Raw genomic sequence first — 22,272 nt, 5'->3', positions numbered from 1 at the left:
AAATTGATATTTACCTTGATTTGATATATGTCAATTAGCATTCATTTTATCAAATAAAATTTAAACTCGTTATCTAAACTGAAGTTTTTTACTTTAAAAAAATAATGATGACAAATAGAAATAAAAGAAAAATTTATACCTATTTGAGATTTTAAAATCGTTAAAAGCATTTTTGTAATTTTAAAATCACTTTAAAATACACTTTTAGTCACTAAAAAACAATTTATTTGTTAAAGATCAAAATCGCATTCTCTCGCCCAAGCTATTTCTCTCGTTAAAAAAGGGGGAAAAAAAGTAAAGAAGCTTTTCTTTAAAAGTCTGGTTGAACAGAACTAAACAGAAGAAAAGAACAGAAAAAGACGGCTCCTTTTTTATTTTGATTCTCAGTGAAAAGGAAGACGACAAGAAAGATGGAAGGCAAAGCTGAAGAAGAATATGGCATTGGGGAATTGGGATTGTTGCATTTAAGAATGGTATGGCGCCATTTTTATGGGTGTGGCGCATCGAGCAAATAGTGGGCAAAGTTTTGTGCGCCTCTGCTTCTTTGCCATTCCTTTCTCAACTCCATTTCCCCTTCCACTCATTTATTTTCTTCCCATTAACACCTGCAATTTCTCTATCCAGAAGATTCTCGAAATCTCTCTCTCTCTCTCTGTTCTTGTGTTTCTCTTGTTCTTCTTGTTCGTTACGTTTCTTGATTGTCTCATCAAGAACAACAGAACCCATATTGGGATTTAGCTACCATCCCTTTTAGCTGTTTGATTGAACGTCTTCTTGCAGTTTTCGCAGGTAATGATAACAATTTCATCTGTGTTGAAGGAAATTTGACTTTTCCATGTCCACCAGATGCATATCTGTTTTAACGCTGTTTAAGCTCGGTGGATGTTGATTTTTTGGTCTTTGGAATTTCTGTTCTTTTTTCCTTTTTTGGTAGTTTTTCCAATTTAGAGGGGTCGAGATCATAATTACTTGAATTGGGTCAGTTTCTGTATGAATTTCAAAGTAGAACGCGATGTGGGTTGTGGGTAATTTTAGGGGCTAAAGAAGCTCGTGAATGAATGGAAGAGGTGGTGCATGCAATGAAGAAAATTAGCTAAACCGTGTTTTCATCTTTTTAGACATTTAGGATATTTGCAAGTGATTAAGGCTCCCAATTGTTTCTTGTTCTCTCTTACGTTTCTCTATGAACCGGGCGTATATCACTCAGAATCAAATAAGATTTTGAAATGAAGCGTCTTACTGAAAGCACAGATGCATGACATTCTTTTACCCTTGTTGGCTGCAGGGCTACAATGGCGATATGTATACCTGTTGGGAGCTGCAAACTGTTCTGCCGGGCGGTAGACTGGAAGGGGCAAGGTTGTAGAAGAGCCCAATGGGATGCTAGTATAGCTTTTAAAAGATGCTTGCAGGATGAGTTCTCAAGGTAGAGGACATAGATACCGAACATAGATTATCATGAATTAAAATATTTCAAAAAAGAAGTGGGAAGAATTTTTCATGTGACAAATTATGATTAGGCAATTTGGTGAGATGCAGAAAGATAAATTGTAGTTACTGCTTTCCTGCCTGGATCACTTCTACCATTTTGTCAAAATCATGTTTGTTTATGGGGTCCAGCTGGAAAATAATTGGATTTCACAGTTCTAAAGTTGATATTAGAATTGATCCTCCAAATATAATGGGGTCACTGGTCAGGGAGTGACTTTTCTGTCCACTAAACTTTGACATTACACTAAAGAACTTTATATAAGACAATCTTTTGGTTTTTTGTTTGATACTTTTATTTTCTCGTATCTGGTTATGCTTGTTCGATGAAATCATAAATTGTTGCATCTGTTATGTTAGAATATGGACAAATTGAAATCATAAACTGTTGCATCTGTTATGTCAGAAGATGCACAAGCACATCAACAAACTGAGAACAATTTTGATTTGCTACTATTGTAAGATGAATTTTTGAGATATGTGTTCGTTTTCTTGTCCTATAAGCAAATAAAATATGTGAAGAATAGAATTCTTTGTACATACGAAATAAGTACTTCATAGTGGGATGCAAATTTCTACTTCTCTTTAGGCATTTGAAGATATTAGGAAGACATTTTCGTGTGTTACATGGGTAGGCATTTAGAATTTTTCACTCTCTTACAGTTTAACACCATGGACTTCATTTTACTTATTGTTTGGCACATTATCCAGGTCATGTGGGTTAAGTAAGTTCTCACATGTACAAAGAAGCAAGACTTCCCAATCTATAATTAATGAGAAATGGAGAACTCTGACAGCAGTCACTTCAGCATGCTTGAGTGACGGTTCAACAAAGTCTTTTGATTTTGTTGTTATTGGTAGTGGAGTTGCTGGCCTTCGTTATGCTCTCGAAGTTGCAAAGCATGGATCTGTAGCTGTGATCACCAAGGCTGAGCCTCATGAGAGCAATACGAATTATGCTCAAGGTGGTGTTAGTGCTGTTCTTTGTCCTTCAGACTCTGTTGAAAGTCATGTGCAGGACACCATCGTAGCCGGGGCTCATCTATGTGATGAGGAAACAGTTAGAGTACGTTTCTATTTTCCATCTTGTATACCATACCTTCACACATTTTGAAAGTTCATTAGCTTTTTTTTTTTTTTTTCTTGCTTTCATCTGATAATGCCTATTTTCTTTAGGTTGTATGTACAGAAGGACCTGACAGAATCAGAGAGTTGATTGCTATGGGTGCATCATTTGACCACGGGGAAGATGGTAATTTGCATCTAGCAAGGGAAGGGGGACACTCTCATTGCAGGATTGTTCATGCTGCAGATATGACTGGAAGGGAAATCGAGCGGGCTCTTTTGGAGGCAGTTGTCAGGGATCCTAATATTTTTGTGTTTGAGCACCATTTTGCAATTGACTTGCTTACTTCCGAGGTTTGCTTTTCCCTGTTACTATCAATAATAAATTTTTTGTTCTAATACATTACTCTTGTTTCTGCTGAGTTTAGCAATTGTATTAGAATAAAATATGAGAAATTTAGACATCACAGAAATATCAAGAGTACAAATCGAATGCTTTAATTGCAGTAATGTGAAATGATGATGCTAATATTGCAGGATGGTTCTGACATAGTTTGCGTTGGTGTTGATACTTTGAATGCTGAAACACTAGAGGTGATATCTCGAGTCATCCCCAAACATATTCAAATTATCAGGACACAGTTTAAAGTCATAAAACAATTCATATATTCCATCTTTTAATTTCTTTCCTTTTGTGTGCCTCCAGGTAACACGGTTTATTTCAAAGGTGACTTTACTTGCCTCAGGTGGAGCTGGTCATATGTATCCATCAACAACTAACCCCCCGGTACCTTTCATTTCCCAATCTAACCTTCTAAATGAAACTAGTTATGTCTATTTGAGTTAGAATCTACTAGGACTATTATTAGAATAGAAGGGGCACAGTAGTAATTAGCCAAGAACTTGGTAAAAAATAGAGGGATGGGAAGAGATAGTATTAGGCAATTATTTGGTAGTTCAGATTTGGATGATCTCCTCAAGAGAGGGACTCTCCAAGTACCTCCAATACTTGAGGTTATTGTACTTTTAATTCTTTTCTTTTATCTTTCAATACCGTTATAGCTCATTGGTTCCCATCAGAACCTTGCATGCAGTCAAATCTTGTATGGTGGATATATTTTCTCTAATGTTGGTCAACATCTGCTTGAAGGTTGCCACGGGAGATGGAATTGCCATGTCTCATCGAGCTCAAGCTGTAATTTCCAACATGGAGTGAGTAACCGTCTCAATCATGGTGATTTAGTTTATGCCTATTATTATGATTATTGCTGAATTTGGTCGATGGATAAAAATACAAAATACATCATCTGACATTCCTAGCATTTCTTCGACTTTAGAGGATGCAGGTGTAGCTTTGTTCATGTGACATTGGCTAATTTTTAGTTATGTTTCATTTCCTGGGGTGGATTTGGGGAATGATTAAGAGGATGATAGGAGTTATGGCTGTAATATTTTGTTATCTAATGCAGATTTGTGCAGTTCCACCCAACTGCCTTAGCTGATGAAGGCCTTCCAATCAGACTAGACAAGCCAAGAGAAAATGCTTTTCTTATAACTGAAGCCGTTAGGGGTGATGGAGGTATCCTGTATAATCTAAGTATGGAAAGATTTATGCCATTGTATGACGAGAGAGCTGAGCTTGCCCCGAGAGATGTTGTGGCTAGAAGCATAGATGACCAGCTGAAAAAGCGAAATGAGAAGTATGTGCTCTTAGATATCAGTCACAAACCCAGGGAAAATATTCTCTCCCATTTCCCCAACATTGCTGCTGAGTGCCTCAAACATGGTTTGGACATTACATGCCAGCCAATCCCCGTAGTTCCAGCTGCTCATTACATTTGTGGAGGCGTTCGTGCGGGGCTTCAAGGGGAGACTAATGTGCAGGGTCTATATGTTGCAGGTGAGGTTGCATGCACAGGGTTACATGGAGCCAACCGTCTAGCTAGCAACTCATTGCTCGAAGCTCTAGTTTTCGCACGAAGGGCAGTTGAGCCCTCTGTTGATCATATGAAGAGCTCTAGTCTTGATTCTGGTGCCTTAAATAGGTGGGCTAGACCTTTTGTGCCTACGTCCCTTGGAAATGGTTTCATGAGCAGAATCATATCAATGACAAAGGACGTAAGGAAACAGTTACAACTAATCATGTGGAAGTACGTTGGAATTGTTCGGTCGACCACCAGGCTCGAGACTGCAGAGCGAAAGATCAGTGAGCTAGAAGCAACATGGGAAGAGTACTTGTTTCATCAAGGATGGGAGCCAACCATGGTGGCTCTGGAGGTTTGTGAAATGAGGAACCTGTTTTGTTGTGCGAAGCTGGTCGTAAGCAGCGCCCTTGCTCGGCAAGAGAGCCGTGGACTTCATTATACAATCGATTTTCCTCATCTTGAGGAGAGTAAGAGGCTTCCAACCATCATATTTCCTTGTTCACCCACCAAGAGTACATGGAGCTCAAGGCAGCTTCACTGGCAACCTGTGTAGTGTAGTAGTAAATAATGATGTCTCTGCTTATAGCAAATCTAGTGCTGCCTAAATATTTGTATTTATAGGACAGAATTATCATTCTTTTGTGTAGTCTCATTAGCCTAAGGCTACATGTCTTGTATGCACTTTGCAGCATTTATTGCATACAAGCGTTGTGCTGCTCAAAAGTTATAGATTTGTAGGGAGGTTCTTCTGGTTGGCAGTTATTATTTTGTTTGTCTTTCTAATCGTAAGATTGTTTCAGTATTAACCTTGAGGATAGTTAGTTAATTGGTCTGAATAGGAACATGATTTCAATCTAAATATGCTAGGAAAAAAATATTGGACTATAGTAGGGATCAATGATGTTTTTTAGAATTCTTTCCATTTTACTCGATAGTATAATATTCTCAAGATTGTTAAGTATTATTAATTTACTCTATATTAGATTAATATTTAATTTATTGAATTTTACTTCTGTGTCATAGCTTAATTTAGACTTGGCGAAATGGCGAAATGGCTAAATGAGTTGGAATTGGGAGAGTGGCGAGCTCCACCGACTAAAAAAAATATCAAAATTCAATCAATAAAACACTTAAATGATTAAAATAAGTTATGCAAAATATGTCAAATGATAAAGCTTTCCATACAACAAATTAGAAGTGGGGAATTCGAAAGCTTGGTTATATTTCCTTGTTTGCCTTATTAATTTGTTAAAATTAAACTAATTAAAAATAAAAATCAATAGTTTTTGAGTAAAGCTTATGATAGGGTGGAGTAGTGTTTCTTGGGAATGATGATGATTGTTACTGTTAACTTTGAATGGTAAAAAGTTAAAGGAAAAAGTTGGACTAATAGAGTTGCTTAACCCTAAAGAATGAACCTGAAATCGGTCCAGAACAAGTCCAAGAGAGTTTTTACAAATGAGCCCAAAAAAGCCCACTTGGTCCGCCTCGATCTCGGAGGCTGAGGCCGAGGCCTATCTGCCCCATAAAGAGAGGCCAATCAGGGTTGACCCTCTTAGTTGGAACATCTATAACAGCCCAATCTAACTCTTGAATGTTCGATTTCAAAAGAGGAAAAAGAAATAGAATTCCTAATCTGAAAGAGATAAGGAGGACCTCTAAGTTCAGTTATAAATAGAGCATGGTAAAAGGTAAGTTCAACTCCTCCCTAAAAACTACTCGTTTGACCCATTCAAAATATTGACTCAAGCATGAGAGTGTCTATGACAAACACCACAATAATGTGTTATTTTCTTAATTTTAATTGTTTTTGCAGATAACATCTTCTCCAAATTACAAATTCACGATTGAAAGCACGTGACAATCCATGAGATTATTTGACCAGATTTTACCACCAACCATGATTAAGTTGGGGTTTGACAAGAAGTTAATTGATTTCATCCTTAAGTGGTTTTGTTAGTGGGGAAGCAAGAGGATCAATTATCCCAAACAAAGGGCTCAAACAGGGTATCCTCTTCGCCCTATCTATTACTGATTATAGCTGAAGCTTTTTCTCATTTGATTCAGCAAGCAAATAAACATGGTTTGATTTCTCATCTTAGCATTGTGTTTTGTAATGCGAAGGAGTTGTAGTGTATTAATTTGAAGAATATTCTCCATTTATACGAACAACCATCAAGGAACCACAATTGGAAAAATGGTCGAAAATAGTCTCCTCGAATTTTCACTTTTCAAAATTAGCAACCTTTATAAAAACTCATTAGAATGTATCTTCTTAATACATCTAGTTAGATTATACATTGAGATTCTATTACTCTTTTTCAAATATTATGTAATACTTTCAAATCTTATATTCATTATCTTTATCGAATATTATGTCATATATTTACTTAACTTTTTAAATTTTTAGCCCAATTTTTGTTCTTCAATTATATATGAATTTCCAAATTATCCGATGATTTTCAAGTGATTGACTTGTGATTTTTAAATTTTGAGAAAGATCAAATTTTACAGAAAAAATAAAAAGTAAAAAAAAGTAAAATATGAAAAATATATAGAAACTCGGTGTTAGTATGTCTAGAAATTTACTGAGAAATCTCAAATATATAGGATCTCGTGTTAATCTGCCCAAGATTTTATCTATTTTCCATATCTTACTTTTTTTTTTTTTTTTGCAAAATTATATCTTTTCCAAAATTTAAAAATCAAAATACAATCAAATCAGTTGAGACTCATTTGGATAATTGGTAAATTCTAACTTAGTACCTTTTGAGATTCTAAGAAGAATTGCAATCAATTTTTTTTAAAAAAAAATGTTAATTTCGGAGAGTGAAAACTTGAAAATACTATTTTAAAGACTAAATTTAAGATTTAATGAAACTACGGGAACAAAAATTGAATAATCGAAAGTAGATGAATTAAAAGCAAACAAATTTCAGAGTAGGGTGTAGTTTAACCTTTGTTTTTTGTTTTTTCTTTTTTGTTTTTTGTTTTTTCTTTTCTTTTGTTTTTTTTTTTAAAAGAAATTATTTGAAGTTCCTTGCTCGAGAATCGTTGTATTATGTATAAAGAGCTGGTCACGGGTTGGGTTCTTGAGCATGTTCCTGGGAAAGCCAATTTCTCCGCCATGATCAACGATAAACAATCCCTGTCAATGTCATGTGCAAAGAAGATTATCATCTTCATAAAAATCCAAACATTTCTCATACTATATGAGAATAAAGCCACAGCCAGTGCCGTCAACGACAACACTTTCATAGAACGACGCTGAAATGACAAATTTCAACCCCACCAACTTGTCGTACCCTTTCGCTCAAATCCCACTTTCCCCTCATTTCCTCTTACTCCGCTTTCTCTTCCCATTTCCCAAAATGGGTACGAAACCACTGAAAATCTAAGCTCCCACGGATTGCTTTTGCTTTGCTCTGTTGCAAAATCATGGACCCACTGAAGCTCCGCCGTGTGTTGGTTTTTCTATTTCTGGGTTTTGTTGGATGGCCGATGTCGTTGATTGGCGCCGCCGCTGGGGGCGGTGGGGGTTCGGGGAGTTGTCGATTTCCGGCAGTGTATAACTTCGGTGACTCGAACTCGGACACTGGAGGAATATCGGCTGCATTCAATGTGATTCAATCACCCAATGGCATGACCTTCTTTGGACATCCTTCTGGGAGGGCCTGTGATGGCCGTCTTATTGTAGACTTTATCGGTAAGTAAGCTACCAAATTCTCTCATATATCTCTGTTTGTGAAGATTGTGCAGAAATTACTATCTGGGTTTGTAAATTATGGTTCAATAACTTATGTTTGAGCTCTTAAGATTAGTGATGGTCTTTGATTATTGTTTAGATTGTTGAGACTTGAGGCCTTTCAGTATAATTTAGTTTAGAAGTAAAACCATGCCAGTTTAGATACAATTGCAATATCAAACTGTTGAGAGAATTACAAATAACAGAGTAACATTGAAGTAAATATTGAGAAGCAAACATCTAAACAATATCTTGCTCTCTCCAAGAAGATTCAAGACCTAAATAATATCTCGCTCTCATTACGGAGATTCAAGACTTATGTGGTGTGTATTGAATTTCTTTATATTAACCGTCGGTGCGGTAAATATTCTCTAGTCTATCCAAGATTCAACGTTGTGTAACTCAAACCACTCTACACTAAAAAGTTGAGCTCAAATCTTCACAACTAAGAACACCCTTCTTTTGACCAATTGCTCAGTATTCCGTCTTGTTGTGATGTGAGAGAATTGTAAGAGTTCTATTTATAGTAAAAATTTAGATTCAAAATTTAATCTATAATAAATAATATTTTCTTTAACTAATCTCCAAGTACGTTTTTTTACATAAAAGGAAAGAACTCTCTCTTTAACTCAAATGAAACTCCAACTTTAGAAAAGGTTATTAAGAACACAAACTATCAGTGTCATTCTGTTTTGAAGCCACAAAGACATTGTCAGTCTTTTGTTTGGTCTTATGTTAATTAGGTCAAACAGGGCTAGGATTTTGACCATGAAGATGGCTTATAATACAATTAGTACATTCAAGTATTAAACAGAGTGAACTCTGAAGCATCAATCAAGATTTTCTGTATTTGGCAGCCTTCTTTAGGCTGTGAGTTTGTCGTTTTCAGCTCTATCAACTGATGTACCTGATTCTTTTGCAGCTGAGAAGCTGGAATTTCCTTACCTGAGTGCATATCTGGATTCAGTAGGAACAAGCTTTAGGCATGGAGCTAATTTTGCAACAGGCGGTTCGTCGATTCGTCCTGGTGGTTACAGCCCTTTTCATCTTGGCCTCCAAGTGTCACAGTTCATCCAATTCAAAGCCCGCACCACCTATCTATACAATAGACTCCAGTCCAACAGTTAGTTTCTCAATTCTTATTCATTACTCTTTGCACATTACACGGACCAAACAAAGCTTCATCTCTTTGTTGTATTAATTTTCTCATATTATGTCTTTAACAATGACTATAATGTTGGTTACTTGGTGACAGACAAATCTCTACCTATCAAAAGCAGCATTGCAAGGCCTCAGGAGTTTTTGAAGGCGCTATATATGTTCGATATTGCACAGAACGATCTCTCCTATGGTTTCCAACACTCATCTGAAGAACAAGTTAGAGCTTCCATTCCAGATATACTAAACACATTTTCTGAAGCTGTGCAAGTAGGCAAATTCTAAATCACTCACTTAACAATGCACATAAACACTTCAAAAACTTAAAATGAAAGCTTTGATGTTCTTTTCGGTGTATGTTTCAGCAAATATACAAGGAGGGGGCAAGATATTTCTGGGTGCATAATACAGGTCCAATTGGATGTCTGCCTTTTGCTATTTTGGATAACCAGAGGCCAGGTAATATAGACAGCATAGGCTGTGTGAAGAGTGCGAATGAAGTCGCTCAAGAACTCAATCGGCAACTTAAGAATCTGCTATTAAAGCTAAGGAAAGAGCTTCCTCTAGCTAGGATTACGCACGTAGACATGTATTCAGCCAAATATCTTCTCGTTAGCACAGCGAAAACTCAAGGTTGTTTCTTTTTTCTTAATATCGATATGAAATATTGATTGGAAGAAAATGAAAGAGGACTGATTTTACCATTGAAATTGGTGCAGGTTTTGTTAGTCCAGTGAACTTTTGCTGTGGGAATTTCCATGGTTTTCACATTAACTGTGGGAAGAAAGAAATTGTGAATGGAACAGTTTATGGAATTCCTTGCAAAGATCCATCAAGGCATATTAGTTGGGACGGCATACACTACTCTGAGGCTGCAAACTTGTGGATTGCTAACCACATTTTGAATGGCTCATTTTCAGACCCACCATTGCCAATTGACAAAGCTTGTCAAAGCTCCAATTAATGCATGATATAGCCACACTTTTTGAAAATAATATTTATGGTCCTAATTGATTCTCCTCTCATTTTGCTTTTGTTTATTTTGGACTTCTTGTCATCTATTATTAAACACTAATTTCTTTACAATATACCAGTGTGTACAATATTCTTTTGTCAAGGTTCAATACTCTTTGTTGTGTTGGGCTTTCTAGGTTTCTAACCCATATTCTATGTATTCTAGTGAGTATCGAGTTTGAAGATTCAAGAAAACTATTATATAGTCGCCCTAAATAATCACTCAAATTAGGGGTGTTTACGGTTGGTTTGATAAACCATAGATCGAATCGAACTGCATTTTCATCCTTGTTGAATCAACCAAAATTGAAATTCTTTCACTTTTAGTTTTTAAACCAAATCGCCTTGATTTGGTTTGGTTAAAATCGTTTTTTTTATGCAGGTCAATCTCTTTCCATTTAAAACAACTCAACGTTGCTTTCATTGCATCAAATTTCTTTAAAATTCAAACAGTATGAAATATATATAAAAATTAAACGAATACTGAATGAAAAAAAAATAAAGTTCACTATCAGTATCTTAGCAAATGAAAAAAAAAAAAAAATTTAAACTATTAAGTGTAAACTAGGAAAAAGGCATAGATCATCATTAACTATAAAATCCTTTACAATAATCTCTTAGGCATCTCACACTCAAATAACAAAAAAGAAAAGAAAAAAAAAAAAAAAAAAAAAAAAAAAAAAAAAAAAAAACACTTTGGAATATATAGATTTAGTTTATGTTTGAGAGTCCTCAAAAATACTTTTATTATGACCAAAAGCACTTCTCACTCAAACTCAAGATCATCATCATATTTGAAAGCAAGTAATAAATGTTTACAAAAAGTCAAAAGAACTTGAAGTGCTTTACAAGAAACTACAAACAAGAGTGCTTTTGATATGTGTTTACAAAGAAAATAGTCAAAGCAATTTTAAGAATATAAAAAGCAAACATCAAGATAATTTGTCCCCATAAAATAGGTTTTACTAAAGTGCTTTAGTACTTTTGTTAACATTACTTATTTCAAAAGAATACCCAAACATACTATTAGTTTTGCCATATCAATTTTGTGTAAAATTCTTTTGGAGTGTGTCATCCCAGAGTGTTTATTTATTTATTTATTTTATTATTAATTAATTATTATTATTATTAATTTCCATTCCTCTCCACATTAGGGCTCTACACTACAATGCAAAAAAGGCAAGCACAAAACCACATTAGCCCTTAAAACAAATTCACTTTTAGGGCAAGCATGGCTTCAATATGGACTTTGTTATTTCTTTCATTATTGTTATTAAGATTATATTACAAAATTCATTAAAAATTATATCCTCATTATATTTATTGACATTTCATAGAATCAATAGGGCATGTGGATATGGAGTTATTGTTTTGGTGATTGGTTTCCAAGCAAGAGAGAAGGAGATATGAGACCAATAATCTCATGGGAAAAAGAAAATTCCCTTAATCAGCTTGTTCTTTTCATTACTTTTTCTTCATGGTATCTTCAAAGAAGAACCTCTTCTAGTCAACATTTTTCTAAGTCTAAAGAACTCCCTTTGACTGACCAAAAAGAATAAAAAAAAAAAATACCCTCCTCTCATTAGCTCGAGTTTTGCATTTAATTTTCAGGTGGTTCTAAGTTTTCAATATTTTTACACACTTTTACCTTTGATTTTTTTTTTTTTTTTTTTATTTTTTATCAATGCTAAATATTGTCTTTGGAATCTATTAATTTTAATAGTGACAAAAAATTAATGAAAATTAATTAATAGATATTCAAACAAAAAAAAAATAAAAGTAGGAATTTAGTAAAAAGTCAAGGTTAAAAGTATAAATCTTCAAGTCTAGGGACCAAATAGATACAAAAACCAAAACTCACAAGTAAAACTGTAACATTATGAAACTTACGAAATAGAAAAAGTTAAAAACCCAAAAAGTATTTTTTTTAAAAAAAAGAAAAAGAAAACTAATAGCATAAAAAATGTGCTATCTAGCTCCGCTTAATTCGGGATTGTTCTTGATTTTATGTGTTTATTTGGCGATTTTATAGGTTTTGAGCATTTAAAAGTAGAACAGGACATTACTGACAAAATAGAGCTAAAACAGGTAAAAACGGAACTTAATCACATCAATCGGGAAAGAGAAGGCCAAAATGACCAAAATGCTATCGGAGGTGCAGTGCACAGTGTAGTGGCGCAAGCGTCCGACGCTTTTTCCAATAACACCGAATTTGGTGCAGCACCACGACACTTCGAATTCCAGACGCGTGAGGCTTCCCGTCAGCTCCGCGCCGCTGCACCCTCAATACCGCGACATTATGCACTGTCTATAAATATTTTCCTTCGATTTTAGGTTAAGGGAGGAGAGATCAACCCACTTTTACACTATTAAGCTCAATTTCAGCCATTCTTGGTCGAAACCCATGAAATTTCTTCATGTTTTGGTCTGAAATTTTTATTTTGGCGCTGGGATTCATGTACTGATGAACGACTAAATGCCAAAACGTCGTTTTGAGATTTGTTGGGCACTTTCTATGGTTTAATGAGATTTTTCTTGTAATGTTCTTAAGTTCTCTGTTTATGTGTGTTTTCTATTCCTTTATTGGTTCTCTGTTTATGTTTGTTTTCTATTCCTTTATTTAATTTATAGGATGAGTATGCATATAGATTTAATTGACAACTAAATCATAAATACTTGTATGTTCATTCGTACGCTATGTATGTTATAGTTATCCGTAATTACATCAATAACATACTTAATTTGAATAGCAATAGGTTTTAGTTATAGTTATGGTTTTGATTGCTAGTTTTTCTAGGATCACCCAGTAACAAAAGATAATAAAACCTAGGGGATAGTGCATTGGGTTAGATTTAGCAAATTTGATCTAATGTTCTAATCAATCCAAGTGCTTAATGCGATTAATCAAGTGAATAGGCTTGTATGACAACACTTAAATTTAGGAATCGATATATGCGCTGATTTTCCTTATGGTGTTTGTCTGATTTTTCCAGACATTTGATTAGGCTTGAAAATTAGATAACCCATGCACCTTGCATGATAATCAATAGAAAGTCCAACAACCTCTAAATCAGCAAAGGTAATCTCGTGTATCTCTCTCAATCTATTTTATTTTATGTACTTTAATTTTATGCAATTTAATTTTTTTGTCAACTCAATCTCAAACCCTCCTATTTTTACTACCATTAGGACTGCTTATTAGTTATAATGTTTGATTGAGAAAATAAATATTATTTGATTGGTAGAAAGCCTTGACAACTTTTTGTTTATCAAGTTGGCGTCGTTGCCGGGAAGCCAATTAATTTCTCTTTGTTAAATTTCTCTTTGAACTTTAAAAACCCGAAAAATATTTTTCTTTTTCTTGTACTACTTGTTTATTATGGCAGATGAAAAATGCATTTATTATGGCTTCATGCGAAGCAAGCTGCTCAACAGAAATAAGAAGAGGTAAGAGAAATTTGTGAGTTTAAAAGTCAAGTATCTGAACTAATCTCTTTTGTTTGGGATTTGTCTACTAGGCAATTGTAGGATTTCAAGACATGCAGAATATGTTTGCTTCAAGGTCACACTTTCAAAACATGTCCTCAACTATCTCATGGCTCGGTGTGTAATGCCTGTTCCCCCTGGGAGTTGCCTAGCCTGATCTGGATGTTGATGCATGCTTCTTCCACCCACTCATGCAAGTCTTTAAAGGAACTGGCTATGGATCTTTCTAACAACTCTCATGAGTTTTTGCAAAAGCTGCATGAGTAACATGAGTTCTTAAGCTTATAGCAAGACAATCTTTATTCCGGATCTGAGACTAGAACTAATTTGTAGAGTCTGAGTGACCTTGTTGCTCAGGTGGCTAAAATAGTTAGGAGGCTAAATGAGCCCTAGCTACCGTCCTCTAAAACTAATGAGTTGTGCAGCAGTGAGGTAGTTGACATCGACTACCAAGTTGAGCAACTGACTTCTCAAACTATAGGCTAAAGTAAGATGATTGAGAATTTTATCATTTATAAACTTGCTCAATGTTCTTTTCAGTGCCTACAGGAATCTCTCGAATCTCACTTAGAGACCTAAACCTTTTTATAAGTGGTGGGTGACCTAATCGTTCAGCTTGCAAGTTTTGTATCGATAATGCAGAGTCAACCAGAGTTACCCATTGTCCGTGCCATTGAGGCTGAATTCCTTGAGGGATTTTATTCATCAAGCGATGACAAGGCATACCTTCTATAGATGAGAGAGTTAGAGGCTGCAAAGCCTGGTATTATTCTTCCCTCTGACATCTTTTTTATTTTAGAATATTGCTCATCTCATCCTCGCGAATTCAAGTCTTTGTTTTCAATTGAGTTAGTCGAGTCTAATTTTTTTTTTTCTAGAAACACAAAAATTCAAAAGTATTTCTGGCTCTGGAGCCCTTGAATGCTTCAAAAGCTTGATTCCCTTAAGTAGCTTCATGCATTCAAGGAAGAAAGTGTTGGGGTCGATGCCCTAAACTTTTGTTGCGTCTTGTAGTTTGTAAACATTGTATTGAACAAATGCTTGTGATGCAATAATATATGATATTTTTCTTCACTATTGTCTATGAAAAATGGGATGTTTTATTTGCTTTACCACAAACCAATAAACTAAGATCCCTAGTTATCATTGTAATTTAAGCATGTATGTGGAGACATACAGGTAGATCATGTCTTAAGTGATAACCAAAATGGTTTGTAGTATGTGGATATAGGAGGGAAACCTTATCTTGGTAACGCTACGAATGCGGCCTGCTTTGTAGAATAGTTACAAGTGTTGTGAATTGCTATAGATAGTCTAATCCTGATCATTCATGTGAAGACATGCGAACGGGGGCATCCTATACAAAGGAGTTTGTATAAGACCGGACCACGAAGTGTTATAGTCTCGTTATATAACGCCGTTCATGACAGTGATGTCACTTCACTAGGATGACCATAGGTAACATGACCTCAATCCTGAGTGAGTTGGAAACTCCTGCTTTTGAGGGCGATCATTTGATTTATATGGGTGCGAGTGACCAGATTATCGACTCAAACCTACCACTTTGGGGATTCTTCTGATTTGGGAGCTCGTAACTCAATTACACAAGATGGAATTCACTCCTTCCCTGAAGCAAGGGTAAGTAGATAGATTGCTTCTTTAAGAGCTGATTCCGGCGTTTGAACGATGTGACACCACACACCTTTTCATGGCCCGAGAGGTGTCCACACATAGTAAGACTATGTTGTATTGTTCATTAGAGGGATATGTGGTACTTAAAGAGTTAGATGTAACTACAGGGGAGAAACGGTAAATTGGCCCAGCTGTACTTACGAGCATCTGTGAAGGGTTATTGTACTGTTGATTGGTTATATCCGATGGACACAGAAATATATTTGTGGTGAGAAGAGTGTAGCTGTTGGTCTTTGGTGGAATGTCTGACAATTAACGGGTAGTGGATCTCATGGCTAAAGAGTTTAGTCAGCTATTCACGTACCGTTGGAGCTTCAAGCCACAGGTTCATAAGGTCCCCTTGGTAGCTCAATGGGTTCGAATTGAGAATCAGTTTTTGGGTTAGTTTGAAGTGTTCAAATTGACAAGAGAGAGTTTGATTATATATGATATGATTGTACTAGTCAATTATATATGATATAGTTGACATGATGTATGAAATACATTAATTGGAGGAAAATGATATAAATATGATTTATATCTAGTGGAGGAGAAAAGGACTATGGTTTATATGTTGCATATGATGTGATATTAAACTATAGGTTATATTTAACATCCCAAAATTTTGTTCGTAATGTAAATTCAATATGTTGTAATATTCGAGATTATTTTTGAATTTTGGAAATTTAATTGGATTACTGAGATTCAATTATTGAGAAATGGATGTTTCAATTTAATTATTTAATCATAGAGAAATTGTGGGAATTGGACTCTACGTCACACAAATTTAATTTGAAATTAACGTCAATAATTAATTTTATTTTGGAAGGAAGGGGTGTTTCAATTTAATGGTTTAATCGGAGGGAAGTTATGGAAATTGGACTTTTAATGTCACACAAATTAATTTTGAAGTTAATGTCAAGAATTAGTTTCATTTTGGAAGGAAGAGGTATTTCAATTTAATGGTTTAATCGGAGGGAAGTTATGGAAATCGGAATTTTAATGTCACACAAATTTAATTTGAAATGAATGTCAAGAATTAATTTCATTGTGGAAGGGGGTGAGTTAAATTCTTTGTGAATTGAAAATTTTAAGGGAGAAAAGGATTAAAAGTTGGAAGCAGGATCTAATTGAAGGAAGATTTTAGAGATTGGAATCTTGAGGGTGGTTGTTGCTCAAGCTTTCGTTGGGGAATTGAATTCAAAGAATGATTATTGAAGACTACCACTTGGATCAATATCTGAATCTAGTATCGAGGTAAGTATATTTACTACTGGAACTGCCCACGTGCCAGGCAATGTAGTTATAAGTTACTGAGGATTTTATGATGGTTTAATGTTTAAGTATGCCTTACTGATATGAGGATTTAAAAGACTAGATGCACATATTTAATCTGAGGATGATGAGATGTATATGTATGTTATGGGACTAGGATGACGACATGTATATGTATGTTATAGAACCATGTTATGATACTTGTGATGTTGAGATCGTGATAATGTCCTTACTGATTAGTTAGATGCCCACCAGAGGTTGTGTTTCCTTCGGGATTGACCAGAGGTTGTGTTTTCTTCGGGATTGACCAGAGGTTGTGTTTCCTTCGGGATTCACCAAGGATTGTGTTTCCTTCGGGATTCACCAAGGATTGTGTTTCCTTCGGAATTCACCAGAGATTGTGCTCCTTTCGAGATTCACCAGGGATTGTGTATCCTTCGGGATTCACCAGGGGTTGTGTTTCCTTCGGGATTCACCAGAGATTGTGGGTTTTATGGGACTTACTAGAGGTAATGGGAATACTTAACTATAGTAGGGCAAGAACAAGTTTTTCATGTATGTATGTGCCTCATGAGGACTAGAGAACTTTATATGTACCACCAGAGGTAGGCATCTAGAGGACATAGATGCCTAGCCTGACCCCAGTAGTGGGGTTACTTACTAAGTATTTTATACTCATCTTTTCTCATGCCGTTGTTTCAGGTAAGGATAGAGATGCACTATTGATTGGCAAGTGGAAATCGTGATTGAGCCATTGGGACCAATTCTATGCTTCCGCTCATGATATTTAGATTTCTTTTCATGTTTTTTCAACTTTCAATTTTGATGTTTGAAACTTACTATTAAGATTTGTTTTCTGACCTATTTATTATCATTTATGATTTATGGGTACCCTATCGTCTGTTTTTAATATTTGCATCTAATAAAGATCTTTTGAATTTACCTTATTTATTTAACATTTATTTAACTATAAAATGATGTCGTTTTAAGTTCCATGCATGCATGTGTTTAGTAACGGCCCAACTTGAGTCCTAGGGGGTCGGATCATTACATTATAAATATAATATGATTATTTTTTTTTTATTTAAACAATTATAAGATAATTGTTAGTTTTTCTCCATAATCGCACGAGATAGTGGAAGGTTACATTCAGTTTTCGTAACTGAAGGATAAAATGAAAATAGTTTTCATTTTTCAAAGATGTCAGTTAATCGCTTCACGATTTAGTACACTGCCCATCGTCTAGTAAATGAGAGCCTACACGATAGCTCAAGTTGTCCTAAACGATCGTGTACATGCGCGGATTACCTAAATGATCACATAGTCTTTTCTAAACGATCGTGCGCCCGAGCGATTTTACTAAACGATCAGGTCCTTTTTACTACATGATCGTGCACCTTTTACTAAATGATCAAGAATTCGTCTATATGATAGACTTCAGATATCTTTCAATTTTTTGGTCGTGGTAAATAAACGTTGTTTCTTCCTTCTCTCTACCAAATCCAACAGAGCCCACACCTCTTGGATTCTCACTTTGAGAATACCGAGGTTTCTGAGTGGTAATGTCCTCCTTTGTTGCCTTGTTTGAGTAGAAGTCTGTTTGTAGATAGATGACAGCGAGTTTTGGTGGGCAATAGACTTGAGGATCTCAACGACAACGAGAGTTGCTAGCTTAACGAGAGCGAGATTTAAAGAGAAGAAGAGTTCTTCAGCTGGTAAGTCTCTTGTTTCTTTGTTGTTTAAGTTTCTAAGCATGTCGTAATTTGTTGTTAGATGCATAACTTGTATGTTTATTTGTGAATGCGGTATTTTTGTCACAATTAATTTGGAACGATCTTGCTTCCACTCATAGGTACTCTTTGATAAGAGTTCCTTCAGAAAGAGCCTGAGAAATATGAGTATTTTTCTATACCCTAACAGGAAAACAACGTCAAGCAACCAACGTTAAAAATTTGCACTTCCTGAAGGCAATTGGGTGACAAATTTTTTATATTGCTTTTTTGCTTAGATTATTTTTTCCTTTTGTAGGCCTCTCCTTTGCCTAGAAGAAAAGGAATATCATATGAAGCTGAAGCTCTCTTATCACCACCCCTGCACGTAAACCTTATCAGGCGAGGTTTTCTGTTGCCTTGCTTTTATTTCTTTTATGCCTTGATTAGAGATACATTAGGGACAATGTATCATTTTAAGTTAAGAGGTGCTATATCTGTGTTTTGGTTGGAGCTCTTGAGCATTTGAGCTCGAACTATTTTGTTTGTGTGCTTAATTGCATGTTTGCTTATGTTAGTGGTTCATTATGATGACTAGTTGATTACGCACTCCCTTATGATTTTCTGTAACACCCCTCCCAGATTATCCTCTAAATTCGAGAAGGGATGTGAAGACAACAGTCGTTAACCCTCTTATGACAACTACAGTCCAACCTGTTCCTACAAACCTGTCTCTTTAGCACCTATTACTTGATTAGTAGTTTATAATCTCAACAACCTACCATAGTCTCATCATCATTTCCACTACGTTTATATATATATACTGTTAAACAGTTACCAAACCAACATACATTAATAGATTCTGGAAACTTAAGTTTAATACAACAACAGTTCGACACAAGTTCTACCCTTTTCCTCATGACATGCACAAACAAACCTAGGATTTAAACATAAAAAAATGGACCATCTAAACTTCAAAATTCTTGAAAGATCCTGAGTAGTGACTGATTGACGGATCTTCTAGGCTTCGGGATGTTGACCGCTACATGGGGAGAGAACATTTAAAAGAATGAGCTTAAAATGGCCAATTAGTGACTATTTTAAGAATCATGCTTTCATACAAGAATAATATAAACGTGTTTTTCATAAAACATTTACAATTCCATTTACAGGATTTAAGATTAAAGTTGGAAAAGTGAAAACATGGCATATAAAAATCCTAAAATGAAACTCATCATCATTTCCTGCAAAGCTCCTCTACTCCTCTGCCTAAGCATGTGGGAGAGCCCTTTTACTCAATCCCTAATATGTTGGGATTGATGTCCTAATTCTCCCGGAGTCTTGTTGTTTTGTAAAGATACACATTGTTTAATGAATAAAATAAGTGTTATTTAATTTTGGCATTTACTCATATCTAGTAAACAATGCTCCTTGTTTATCTTATGTGAACTTAAGCATGTATATGTAATATACAAGTGGATCATGCCTTAAGTGATAACCAAAATAGGTATGTAGTATAAAGATTAAGGTGGAATACCTGATCCTGGTGACACTAGGATACGGCCTGCTTTGTAAAGGTTTGCAAGTGTTGTAAACTACTACAGATGGTAGATCCTAACCATTCATGTGGAGACGTGCGAGCAAGGGTGTCCTATACCAAGAGTTTGTATATGACCTGGACCACGAGATGACTAGACTCTGTATATAACGCCGTTGATACTAGAGACTTACATCTCACCTAAATGACCATAAGTGACACGATCTTAATCTTGAGTGTTTTGGGAACTCTTGCCTTTGAGGGCGGTCCTTTAATTAGTATGAGTGAGAGTGGCCAGATTGCCAACTCAACATGCCTACCTTTTTGGGGACTTGTTTGATCTGGGAGTTGGGAACTCAATCCACAAGATGGAATTCATTTCTTTACTAAAGCTGGGATAAGTAGAGAGATTGTTCCCTTAAGGGCTGATTCCGGGGCTTGAACATAGTGGCCACAGCTTCTCTTTGGAAGAGAAGACTCAGTCATCGTAGGACTATGACTTATGTTCATTAGAGGGATCAGTGGTACTTAAGGAGTTAGATGTAACTACAGGGGCATAACGATTATTGGCCGAGTTGTACTTACGAGGGATCTATGAAGGGTTGTCGCACTGCTGATTGGTTAAGATGGACACATAATATATCTATGGTAAGGAGAGTTCAACTGTCGATCTTTAGTGGAGTGTCTGACAGTTAACGGATGGTGGATCCCGTGACTAAAGAGTTTATTCAGTTATTTACGTATCGTTGGAGCTTCGAGCTACAGGTCCATAAATTTCCCTTGGTAGCTCAATGGATTCAGTTGAGGATCAATTCTTGGTGTTGATTAGAAATGTTTAAATTAACAAGAGGTATATTGATTATATATGATATAATTGGTATGATGTATGAGATACATCTAGTGGTGGATTGATGTAAATGAGATTTACATTAAGTACCATGGAATAGAAAAAGAACTATGGTTTATATGTTTCATGAGATGAAATATTAAAACTATAGGTTATAAATATAATATGATAAGTTGGTTATCATTTATATTTATAATAATATTAGTTATTGGATAATTAAATCTTTTTCTCTAATAACCAATTAAGTGGAAGGTTATTGGTGGTTCATGGTAACCGTGAGATAAAACGAAAATTATTTTCCTAATTTTAGTTAGTTTTTACAAAAGGTTGAAAAATTGTTTTTGAGTTTTCTCTCTCGCAAAAAGAAACTCACGGAGCTTGCCAAGTAAATACCGATTTACTAAGCGACAACTTGAGGTAAGTAAACGATCGTGTAGTGTTTTGTAGGCAATAGACACTGAGCTAAACGATGAGCTAAACGATTGATTAGCTTTAGCTAAACGATTGGGCATCGACCTATGTGATAGGTTTCTGTCTTCTCCCACTTGCCCAATCGTGTACATGATTGTTTATTCCTCCTTTGTTTGCCTCATTCCAAGTCCACACAGAGCCCATCCTTTGGATTCTTACACCGAGAATACCAACATAACCTTCTTGTTGGTGTCTTACTCAACTCGACACCTTCGAGGTTCTGTGGAAGCCGTTCATGTTGCTAGAGAGTTCGTGACCGAGAGGATGAATGCAAAGTGTTTGTGCAGTGTTGCGGTCGTGTGTTCGAGCGTTCGAAGTTGCTGTGTTCGAGCTTTCATGAGCAAGGAGCGTGGAGACGAGTTGACATACGTTCATAGCATTCTCCTTGTTTATTTGATTGTTCATGTTGTAATTTCTATATTGATTGCATAAATGTATGTTTTGTTTACGACTATAATTTGTAATATTCATTCATGATTGTAATTTGGAATGATCTATTTTCCGCTGCTCATGGAAATCTCAGTTTTGATTTCCTTCATAATAACCTTAGTTGAGAGAGAGCTCTTTTTCTTGATCTCATCAACGTCGATAATATAGATGTTACGTGCATTTAGAATTGACTAGGATACTGCATACCTTACCATACCATTGGTAGCAAGGATCTCCATGTAACTGGGTACCTTACCATACCTTTTGTACTAATGTTCAGGAGTAGGTTTTTCATACAAAGCATAAAATATGTTAACTTTACATGAATCTGTATTGTAAAATAACATACTCATTGGTAGCAAGGATCTCCATGTAACTGGGTACCTTACCATACCTTCTGTACTAATGTTCAGGAGTAGGTTTTTCATACAAAGCATAAAATATGTTAACTT

General features: G+C 35.5%; 2 protein-coding genes across 2 annotated transcripts; both read left to right on the top strand.

The window, feature by feature from the left end:
• Positions 1-321: 321 nt before the first annotated feature.
• On the top strand, positions 322-5,261 carry LOC120080275 (L-aspartate oxidase, chloroplastic). Its single transcript, XM_039034897.1, has 8 exons — positions 322-789; positions 1,286-1,426; positions 2,200-2,554; positions 2,665-2,907; positions 3,091-3,147; positions 3,260-3,340; positions 3,704-3,765; positions 4,023-5,261. The coding sequence occupies exons 2-8, from the start codon at positions 1,293-1,295 to the stop codon at positions 5,029-5,031; spliced, it is 1,941 nt and encodes a 646-aa protein (XP_038890825.1). The 5' UTR covers positions 322-789; positions 1,286-1,292; the 3' UTR covers positions 5,032-5,261.
• Positions 5,262-7,621: 2,360 nt separating this feature from the next.
• On the top strand, positions 7,622-10,375 carry LOC120079521 (GDSL esterase/lipase At3g27950). Its single transcript, XM_039033731.1, has 5 exons — positions 7,622-8,184; positions 9,146-9,346; positions 9,479-9,651; positions 9,747-10,014; positions 10,101-10,375. The coding sequence occupies exons 1-5, from the start codon at positions 7,917-7,919 to the stop codon at positions 10,343-10,345; spliced, it is 1,155 nt and encodes a 384-aa protein (XP_038889659.1). The 5' UTR covers positions 7,622-7,916; the 3' UTR covers positions 10,346-10,375.
• The last annotated feature ends 11,897 nt before the right edge of the window (positions 10,376-22,272 follow it).

Source organism: Benincasa hispida, chromosome 6 (assembly GCF_009727055.1).
Source record: "Benincasa hispida cultivar B227 chromosome 6, ASM972705v1, whole genome shotgun sequence".
NCBI classification, from domain to species: Eukaryota; Viridiplantae; Streptophyta; class Magnoliopsida; order Cucurbitales; family Cucurbitaceae; genus Benincasa; species Benincasa hispida.
This window is presented reverse-complemented; position numbering and strand designations above follow the sequence as displayed.